Source organism: Oryzias melastigma, unplaced genomic scaffold, assembly GCF_002922805.2.
Source record: "Oryzias melastigma strain HK-1 unplaced genomic scaffold, ASM292280v2 sc00857, whole genome shotgun sequence".
NCBI lineage: Eukaryota > Metazoa > Chordata > Actinopteri > Beloniformes > Adrianichthyidae > Oryzias > Oryzias melastigma.
The window spans coordinates 3,263-14,901 of record NW_023417443.1 but is presented as its reverse complement, the minus strand read 5'-3'; the positions used below and the strand labels follow the sequence as shown (position 1 = coordinate 14,901).

The following is an 11,639-nucleotide window of genomic DNA, read 5'->3' as shown; positions in this document are numbered from 1 at the left end:
GTTACTGGTGTGCGTGAGTTATTATTTTTTCTTTTTTACTTCAATTTGTTCAGAAATAAAGTATTTACTATCTGTGCACCAGCTACTAAAGAGGAAGATTATTTTTTCCTAAAAATGGAAGTAAAACAAATATTCTTCAATTCTGTACTTCTATTTTTTTAAGGTTTTCAGTTACTATCTGGTGCACATCTGTTATCAAGAATTAAAAAAAAAACTTTAAATGATAAAAGAATTAAACATTCTGGATAGTAACGGATGCACATCAGACAGTAACTGATGTACACTAGTTCCTAACCAGCCTTTCCTTTTCTTCAATGTTTTACACAGACCCTATGAATTCTTAGAAAAATACTTTTTATTTTTTTTACTTCCATTTTTTTTCTCTCTATGATGACTCTTTTGGGGCTCCATATCAAGGGAATGAACATCAGAAGATACCCTTTGTTGGTTTTCTGGTTTTTTTTGTGTGTGTGTAGTTAAAGGGTTAATATCTGGTCTTTTGCTGATCAGGGGGTAGTCTCCACAAAAGCTTTCCAACTGAAGCTTTTGAGAACTTCCACTACATCCAAGCACCCTTTATTGTTTCGCTCAATGTAAATGTTAAAGTGTTACCTGCTGTTTTGAAAATTTTTGTTCTGTATGCATGTATTTATTTATACATACATTTGTATTTGAATAATTTAAAAACACAGTTATACACATTTGTTTCTTTTTATCATTTGAAATACATTGCAAAACTTTTTTAACACTGCAATTCAAAAATATTTATACTCCAAAAAGAAAACTGTGTGTATGTGTCAAACTATGCCTATATCATGTAGAAACATTATTGTGAGTATCCAGAATTCCATAGTTTTGAAGGAGATATTACTAAGCCTTTATCTTATTATGTTGGGAGAAAAACTGATATTTGTCTTTGTAATACGTTTTTGTTTCTTTTCTTCCATGTTCACTTTAATCACTTTTCTGGCCACATTCAACTCAAAAGTAAGATGTAAATATTTCAAAGATGGCCAACAGCGACCATTTTGATCTGACATTTGTACTTTAATCTAATGCGAAGCTTTAAAAATTATCACAGATACAATTTTTACAAAGCACACAAGCTGAAGTAGGATCAGTTGAGTAATCATAGCTGATGATGCTGATGTGACATAAGAACGCGCACCTGGAGCTCCGCCATTTGAGAGCTCAAAAGAAACAAGATATTTATAGAACTACTGAAGCTAAAATTATAGTAGAGGATTAATTTGCACACTTCCTCTCTATAAAATTGAAAATGCTAAGCCAAAATTACATTTTATTGTTGGCAAACAGCAATTTTGACTCTGATTGGATTGAGATGGGTCTGCACGGTGGCACAGTGGTTAGCGCTCTTGCCTCACAGCGAGAAGGCCCCGGTTCGATTCCCGGCTGGGACCTTTCTGTGTGGAGTTTGCACACAACCTTTGATTTCAAATTAGAAAAAAAAATGTCTAGAATGAACACATTTCAATTCTCCAGCATTCTTTATACATATCATGCAGCTAAGATTATTTCACATAATCTTCCAGCCAACGTGGAGGTCTCCTTATACGACCTTTAATGACAGGAGCTTCAGCAGCAGTATTTGGCTGCACAACATCAGGTGTATCAACATGAAGTAGATCCAATGCAGGAGATTCAAAACCCTTTTTCGCAGGGATGTTGGAATGAGCCAAACGTGAAGCATGCCACTTTCTCCCATCTTCTAACAAATAGGTCCCTGGTGCTAACTGCTTCATGACTCGTAATGGCTCAGAAAATCTTGGGTGTGATTTTACAAGATGTATCGGTTTCCGAACACGAACACATTCTCCCTCTTGAAAGGTAGACACACGTGCACCTCATCTCTTATCTGTGTAAAGCTTCATTTTGTTCTGTTTAGCAGCCACTGAGTCAGCCAAACGCGTCACAGCACTGTCCTGTGGATCAGGAAGCAGGACATGCAAGCGAGTGCGCATTTTTCTCCCAAGAAGTAGCTCACAAGAAGAAACTTCAGACTTGCAGGAAATCTTTCACAGTCTGACGGCAAGACTTTTTTTCGAGAATGGCACCTTGAATGCAACTTTTGAGCACTCTGTGAAACCTTTCAACTGCACCATTTGCCGCAGGATGGTAAACAGAAGTTCTGATGTGCTTTATGTCTCTGGAGCGCAGGAACGCAGCAAACTCAGCAGAAGTGAACTGACTTCCATTATCAGAAACGACAGTCTGTGGATTTCCGAACCTGCTGAAAACCGAACTAAGAAAAGAGATCACTGTCTCAGATGTAACAGAAGCTGCAAAACCCACCTCTGGCCATTTACTGTGATAATCCACCATTGTGATTGCATATCTACAGTCCCAAACAGCAGTCTCAAAAGGACCCACAACATCAATTGCCACCTTTTCCCATGGCAAAGAAGGAAACGGTACCGGTACAAGCGGAGCTGCAGCAGGAAGTGCAGTCTTATCACAACTTTGACACAGTTGACATCCTTTAACGTGTTGTGTCACTTGGTCATCCATGCCAGGCCACCAGTACAAATCTCTGAGCCTTTGCTTGGTTCTGACAATGCCTTGATGACCTTCATGTGCCAAAATGATCAGTTGATGGCGTAAACTGACAGGCACAACAAGCCGAGGGCCTCTAAACAAAAATCATGTTGCACGGAAAACTCCTCCCTCAACCTGATATAAGGACATAAGTTTTCAGGCAATGCATGAGTTTGTGTTTCATGAGTTGTAACCGTAGGGCAGACAGCTCAAGGCATGAGGAAGATGCAGAAGCAAAGTCTGCAGGCGATACTGCAGTCAGAGCAGCAGACAGCATTGCAACAAATTCCGGCTCCGAGTCGGCACAAGCATCCTGATCTGCAGAAAGAGGCAAACGTGACAAGCAATCAGCAATGCAATTTTCAGAACCTGGTCTGTACACCACATCATAGTTGTAACACAGCAGGTGAGCAGACCAGCGTGCCATTCGCATGCCTGCACGATCAGTTCCCTTCGAGGTGAGTAGTATGGTTAGAGCTTGGTGATCCGTACGCAGTGTGAATCTACGACCCCATAAGTACGTTCTCCAGCGTTCCACAGCCCAGACGCATGCTAGAGCTTCTTTTTCAACGGTGGAGTATTTACGCTCCACAGCAGACAAGGTCCTAGAAGCAAACGCAACCACGCGCTCTGTGTCACCATGAACCTGAGTAAGAACAGCACCTAAGCCATAATCTGATGCATCGGTGGAAACAGTTGTAGGAAGAACAGGATCAAACAAAGCCAAGGCTGAACTATCAACCAGAGCTCGTTTTACTGTGTCGAAACTCTGTTGTGTTTTTTCTGATCATTGAAACTCAACTCCTTGGCGTATGCATGCACGTAAAGGTTCAACCATTGTAGCAAAGGTTGGCACAAATTAGTTGTACTATGACACCAGTCCCAAGAAAGAACGCAGTGTGGCTACATCAGAAGGAGGTGGTGCGTCAAGGATAGCAGAGAGGTGATCGCCAGTTGGTTGAATCCCCTGTGGTGTAACTGTGTGACCTAAGAACTTCAGAGTGGACCTGTTAAACTGACATTTTTCCTTGTTCAGCTGTAGACCTGCGTCTTTTAACTGTTGCAGCACTGCAGCAAGAGTAGCATCATGATCACGTTGAGTTGCACCCCACAGAATGATGTCATCTAAATAATGAGCAGCATTTGGCATCCCAGCCAACACTGTAGCTAGCATTTTTTGGAAAGCAGCTGGTGCTGAAGCCAATCCATATGGCACCCTGCAAAATCTGAACAAACCATCATGGGTGATAAATGCAGTCAGGTCTCTGCTGTCTTCATGCAAAGGTAGCTGGAAATAAGCAGACTCTAAATCAAGAGTAGAAAAAACAGTAGCATTTCTAAGCTTTGACAGCATTTCATCAATGTTAGGAAGTGGGTAACTATCTATGACAACAGCTTTGTTTGGTTCTCGCAAGTCGACACACATCCTGATATTACCTGACTTCTTTTGAGTGACAACAATGGGGGAAACCCATGGAGATGCATCAATCTTTTCTATTACCCCAGTCTGCAAAAGTTTTTCCAGTTCTTTACTCACAGCATCTCTCACTGACAGAGGCAGACGTCGTAGCTTCTGTCTGACTGGAGCAACACTCGTGGAGACTTTAACTTTGTGCACAAACTTAGTTGCACATCCCAGAGAGGGCAATTGAGAATGAGCTGACAGACGCATCACAGGAGCAGTCGGTGAAGGTGGACAGTTACTTTCGATAGAAGTCCCAGTAAAACGCAACCTCAGTCTTTTAATGAGATTCATGCCTAGTAGAGTGGTACCAGAGTCCACAACAAACAGCTTGGTTGTGTAACATGCATCATCGTGTGACACAGCTGTAGGAAGACATCCCAGCACAGGTATAGGAGAGCGGGAGTATGTAACCAGAGTAACATCTGGAGCCTGCAGAGCATCACTGCTGAAATGGGTCTCATACTCACTCCTGGATATGATAGAAACAGATGAGCCCGAGTCCACAGTAAACTGGATTGGCGCTGAGGTAGAAGCAGTTTTAATGGTAGCTGTGCAACGGATCCTGTCAGATGAGTCAGCATTGTTCAAATAGAGGATTTGAACCTCCGGCAAATCCACAGCGTTAACAGAGCGGGTCTGGGTTGACCTGCAAACGCGGGCAAAATGACCCACCTTCTGACAGTTTTTACACTTAACCCCAGCAGCAGGACATTTTGGGCTGTTTGCAAGATGTTTATCAGCACCACAGCGATAGCAGGAACGTGATGAAGTGGAAGTAGCAGTAGAATTCCGTACAGCAGGAGCAGGTGGAGTCTTTTGACGTGCCTTCTGGAACTGCCTCCGATCAGCCAATGGTTTCATGTGGACAGCCGCAACAGGAGCCGTTGGAGTGGAAGTAGAAATCAACCTGGCTTGTTCCGTAGCTGCTTCTATTTGAGTGGCCAGTGTAACAGCTGTATCCAACGCCAAGTCAGCTTCAAGCAGCAGTCGTTCACGTATGCGCTGACTACGTAGATGTTCAACCAGCTGGTCCCGGATCATTTCATCCTGCTTGTCATCAAAGTCACATGTGGCAGCTAAATCTCTTAAAGCGGCCACATAATGCAAAATGGATTTGGTTGGAGTTTGCGCACGTTTTCTGAAAACATGGCGCTCAGCGACGGCATTCTGTTTCGGATTGAAGTGGGCTTTCAAAGCTTTCATGGCATCCTCCATAGTAGTACCTTGCTCTGGAAGTGTGTCTGTCCAAAGCGTATGTAGAAGAAGCGCCTTTTTTCTCTCCTCTGGCCATTCATCTCCTGACGCCGCAAGCACTAGCAGGTAATTCCGGAACATTTTCTCCCATGTGTCTAGCGGTATGCTAGGCTCACCCGGGCACGGCAGAAAAGGAGGTGGAGACGACGTTGCAGCAAATGCCATCTCACACGCAGTAGATCCTCATCGAATCCTCGTCGCCACTTGTTATGTTGGTAGGTCGTACAGATCAGACAGCGTAGCTTTCCAGATGAACTTTATTAACACAGCTTCCTCTTTCAGCGTCAGCAACAGAACAGCAATCCACTTCTTCTTCTCTCTTCCTGTTTTACATTGCCCCTTAGTGGCAGCATAAAAAGACAACATATGACTGACTTATAAAAAAAGAAAGTTTCTACAAAGTTGACCCCGCTCTCCTTCATCACCCGTCTTCTTAATTTGGGAGACCCGTAGCTAACACCTGTCCTCGCATTCTCAGGCGACAGGAGTGCATGCATCTGCAGGGGGCGCCAATTCACCGGTTTCTGGCCGTTCAAAACATAGTGATATAACAGGTAACAGGAACCCATAGCTGCTGCATATTTTTTTCCTCCAAGCGCTGAGCTGCCGCCCCCCCTTGAGTTATCTCCCCGAGCAGCTGCTCGAACTGCCCATGGCTAAGACCGGTACTGCTGACTGTATATTCAATTTATAGTTTATTTGTTCATCTTTGAGCTCATTCCCCCTCCTTTAATTTGAATTAATTAAAATTTGGGGTCTTTATGTAGCCTGCACAATTTTGAACCAGACTTTCTTGGGGGCAGCAACACCTGTGCCTTAATCTCTTTTCTCATTGGTTGCATGTTTGTTTATGGTTGCTATGGTAACAGTTCAAGCATTGAAGTCAAGGATGTTTTTTCCCTCCCAAACTTTTACTACTTTTCCTTTTATTCTAGCACCACCTATGGGAGGACTGTTGTGAAAATTGTTGCGCTTACTTACTTCACATTGTGGACGTTGTCTTGAAAATTTGTTGAAGTTATGTGAATTTGTCAAGGCGCTGCAGCATTACAAACCATTACAATCTCTCCCGTCTAATTTGCATATTGTGTTCTTCAAAAACAGTATGGAACTATGCAAAACTGATATTACCACTGGATTTGTGGTGGTCCAAATAGGGTATGTGCAGAACATTGCAAAGATTAGTCAAAGAATGTGACATAGGGAGTCAAATAAGTGTTTTGCAAAAAATCGTAAATTGCGAAAAATCCTTACGCAATAGAGATCGCTGATGAATATAAGCTATTATTTTAGTACCCAATAAATCATAAAGAAGTGAAAGCTAATGCTTAACATAAACGCTGTTGGAGAATAAGGCCTAAACACTTTTGTATTACAACTTACCACCTGGTGGCGCAATAGAGCCAGCATTGATAGAGCATATATTGATTGCTTTGAAGTATCTACTTACAAAGTTTTATAACAGTAGGCCTAATACTTTGCAAGATATAGAGACTCAAAATGTGTCTATAGCATTTTAAATGCAAAAAAATATATATAGAACAATTCATATAAAATAAACTATAACAACAAATGATATGAAATTTTAAACCAAAAATCTCTTTGGAAAACTTAACAAACTACAAGTGGTTGCATGTTGATATCTGCAATTACTTAGAAGATACAAGGACTCATCCAAAGTTAGCTAATCCTTCTTAAGTCACCACTAGATGGTGCAGCCGAGCTACTTTTCTAGTATGTTATACAACACTCCACATACAACATATATGCTTAAAGGCCTAAACACAATTGCCTAAATTATAGCGCCACCTATAGGAATATTTTCCTACTTCTTTTGATAATTCCTTATCACTCTAAGATAAACTTATATTTTTAGCTTTGTGAAGTTCTGACAATCTGTATAGGATTTAGAGCACTTTAAAAACTAGGGCCACACCCACCTCATTATCATTATGATTTTTAGAAAAACGGTAAGGTACTTCGCCAAACGAGTGGTACCATTGGACTTGGGGTAGTCCAAATAGGGTATGTACCAAATTTCATAAAGTTTGGTGAAACTATGTTGAATAGGGAGGTAAAAACGTGGTTAACGAAAAATTGTAAATTGCGAAAAATCTAAGTAGACGGAAGTGGGCGGTCCTTGAGGCAACTTTTTTCTCTAGCATCCAAGGCATCTCTGGGAAAAGAAAGAAAAAAAATGTCGTCATACGGCGTACAAATGCCAACCCAAAACGCGTTTTGTACTACCATTGACCACCTGGTGGCGCTATTGGGCCAACATTATTACAGCTTATAGAACTTTTGGGAACATTACATGTCAGAAAGTCTTGTACGAATATCTTGAGTATTTTGGGAGATATTAGCTTTCAAAAATACTTTCATACATTCATAACTCCAATCACTACCAAAAGTAAAAGCACACTGCTCCAAAAGGAGCTTTATAAACTACTTTTGGAATCATTTTAAAATCTTTAAAACTCTAGGACTAGAAAAAGACCTTCCGCCCGACGCACTCGCCAAGTTTCGTCCGCGTAGGTCAAGCACTTTTGGAGATATTACAGGAAACGTCAGTAATTGGTTGCAGCGCCACCTACAGGAACACAGTCGTGAAAGTTATTGCACTTACTTATCTTGCATAGTGCAAGAAGTCTTGAACATTTGGTGAAGTTATGTGAAACTGTTAAGGAGCTGCAGCACTGCAAACATTACAATCTCAGCCTGTCCAATTTGCACAACGTGTTACGCAAAAACGGTACGGAACTACGCAAAACGGATATTACCACTGGATTTGCGGTTGCCCAAATAGGGTCTGTGTGGAAAACCGCAAAGATCCGTCAAAGTATGTGACACAGGGATTCAAACATGTGTTTTGCGAAAAATCGTAAAGTGTGAAAAAGTCTTACACAATAGAGATTGCTAATGAATATGAGCTATTATTTTACCATCCAATGAATCATAAAGGAGTAAAAAGTAATGCTTAAGACAAATGCACTTGGAGAATAAGGCCTATACACTTTTGTGGAACATCTGACCACCTGGTGGCGCAATCGAGCCAGAATTGATGGAGCACATAGAGATTGGTTTGAAGTATCTACTTACAAAGTTTTATACCAGTTGGGCTAATATTTTTCAAGATATAGGGTTTTAAAAATTGTCCAATGCATTTTGATAGGGAAAAAACTAATTTTAAAAATTCATATAAAATCAACAATAACACCAAATGGTACGAAATTTAATACCAAGTATCTCTTTGGTCAGTTTAACGATCTACAAGTGGTTGCATGTTAATATTTGCAATTGCTTAGAAGATACAAGAACTTCTCCAAAGTTAGCTACTCATTTTTAATTCACCACTAGGTGGCGCAGCTGATCTCCTTTTCTGGTATGTTATACAAGACTGCACGTGCAACATATATGCTGAATTTTATGTAGCTAAAGTAAGTTTTTTATGAGATATAGGCCTAAACACAATTGCCTAAATTATAGCGCCACCTATTGGAATATTTTCACAGTTCTATCAATAGTTCTTTATCACTCTAAGATAAACTTATATTTTTAGATTTGTAAAGTTCTGACAATCTGTATAGGATTTAGAGCCTTTTAAAATCTACGACCACACCCACCTCATTAGCATTACGTTTTTTACGAAAACGGTAAGGAACTTCGCCAAACGAGTGGTACCATTGGACTCGGGGTAGTCCAAATAGGGTATGTACCAAATTTCATAAAGTTTGGTGAAACTATGTTGAATAGGGACCCAAAAACGTGTTTTACAAAAAATCGCAAATTGCGAAAAATCTCGTTAGACGGAAGTGGGTGGTCCCAATTTGAAAAACCTTCATTAGCTTCCAAGGAACACACAGAAAAAGAAAGCACGCCAATCCGACTTACGGTATTCGAGATAGAGGCCAAAAACGAATTTCTTACAAAAACGGCCGCCTGGTGGCGCTATAGAGCACTTTCAGCCCACAATTGATACAGCTTGTGTAGATTACTATGGGCTATAACATTCTAAAGTTTCATGAAATTATCTCTGGTACTTTTCAAGTTACAAGCCTTCAAAAGTACTTCCCATTGACTTCCCATACAAAAAAAATCTCATAAAAATATTAATATAAAATTTTCCATAACTCCAACGCATACCAAAAGTAATAGCACTCTGCTCCCATTTGAGCTGAAGCATTTGACAGCTGTTACTATAAAGGATTACATGCTCATTACATAGTTTATGTAAAAGCTGGGGAAAACCTCAATTTTCAGCAACTTTTATTCATCGCTTTTTTTTAACGAATTCTGCATAATTTTAAAACTATCTACCGTAAATTTTAGGTAGGTGGGGGCATCAAACAAGTATTATAAACAGCACGTGTCATTTGGAGTGGGCACAGGAGTTTGCATGCAAATAAAGTGGACTGTCTCTCTTCCTCTTTTTGGTTTTTCATTTCCCCTTGTCATATACCAGCATATATGCTACATGGTACTTACATGTATGATTGTGTTGCAATGTTGGTGAGCAATAAAAAATGACAGGGACAAAGTTGAAATTGAAAATGGAATAAAAAATGTTTTTATTTTTGATGATGAAACATTTTAATTCTGGCATACAGTCAGGAGTGCAAGCAAATTGTGTATTTCAAATACAACAGCAAATACATATGAGTGAAAAAGTATAAACATTCATGAAATGACAAAGTAATGTAAAATACAGGAATCGTGCATGAAAATGACAAAATTGGCAGATTTTGTATTTAAAAAAAAACATTCAAAAAAGTGCACTATTTTTTTGGGAAGGGGGGGTAATTTAGAGGTGTTTTATTTGTTGTTGATATATTTGTTGAGTAATGGATTTTTTTTTTTTTTAGCTTGTTTNTTTTCGTCATACGGTGTACGAATGCCAACCCAAAACGCGTTTTGTCCTACCATCGACCACCTGGTGGCGCTATCGAGCCAAAATTGTTACAGCTTATAGAACTTTTGGGAACATTATATGTCAGAAAGTCTTGTTTGAATATCTTGAGTATTTTGTGAGTTATAAGCTTTCAAAACTTGGTCCCATTGACTTCCCATACAAAAAAAAGCTCATAAAAATATTAATATAAAATCATTCATAACTCCAATCACTACCAAAAGTAATAGCACACTGCTCCCAAAGGAGCTTTACAAACTACTTTTGGAATCATTTTAATATCTTTAAAACTCTAGGAGTAGAAGCCTAAACATTTTTTGACGGAATAAAATATAATAAAAATAATAACTAGAATTGCAATTTCTTGAAGAAATTGCGTCTGATTGCTGAAAGCAATAGCGCTTTGAGGCATTTTACAGCTGTTACTATAAAGGATTACATGTTCATTACATAGTTTATGTAAAAGCTGGGGAAAACCTAAATTTTCAGCAACTTTTCATCATCGCTTTGTTTTACGAGTTCTGCATAATTTTAAAACTATCTACCGTAAATTTTAGGTATGTGGGGGCATCAAACAAGTATTATAAACAGCACGTGTCATTTGGAGTGGGCACAGGAGTTTGCATGCAAATAAAGTGGACCGTCTCTCTCCCTCTTTTGGTTTTTCATTTCCCCTTGTCATATACCAGCATATGTGCTACATGGTACTTATATGTATGATTGTGTTGCAATGTTGGTGAGCAATAAAGTTGAAATTGAAAATGGAATAAAAAATGTTTTTATTTTTTATGATGAAACATTTTAATTCTGGCATACAGTCAGTGTGTCTCAATGACAACAGTAGGAGTGCAAGCAAATTGTGTATTTCAAATACAACAGCAAATACATATGAGTAAAAAAGCATAAACATTCATGAAATGACAAAGTAATGTAAAATACAGAAAACGTGCATGAAAATGACAAAATTGGCAGATTTTGTATTAAAAAAACATTCAAAAAATTGCACTATTTTTTTGTGGGGGGGGGTAATTTAGAGGCGTTTTATTTGTNGATGGTCTGCAGTCTTGGTGTGGTGGCCAACGGTTCTTTCAGGACATATTGTAGTCCTAGACACAGGAAATGAACACACGGCTGTTAATTAGGATTTGGTGCAAACTATGGCTGGTTAAATATTTTTTAGGTTGATCATCGATGAAAGTCCAGTTTCTTTTAAAAGATGAATCATACTGATACCTGATGACTGCTGTAGATTCATTTCTCTCAGTGATACAGGTATTGCTGAGAGGTTGCAGTCGTCTTCTACCACATGCTGGACTGACAGCTGTACTTGATACAAGAGGAATACAAATACAAACATTAGAATAAGTACTCTCAGAAATATTTGGAAACATTTTAAAATGTTTTGGTCTTCTGGACTGAAGAAGCTTTACATTTTGTGAAGCTCTAGAATACTTCCAT

General features: G+C 39.4%; 1 protein-coding gene across 1 annotated transcript; it reads right to left on the bottom strand.

Moving 5' to 3' along the window:
- Positions 1–2,809: 2,809 nt before the first annotated feature.
- On the bottom strand, positions 2,810–5,261 carry LOC112138415 (the record flags this gene model as incomplete). Its single annotated transcript, XM_024260970.1, is given in 2 exon segments — positions 2,810–2,874; positions 4,261–5,261. Coding segments are annotated over 2 exon segments (1,066 nt in total), but the record flags the coding sequence as incomplete, so codon positions are not given.
- Positions 5,262–11,639: the final 6,378 nt, after the last annotated feature.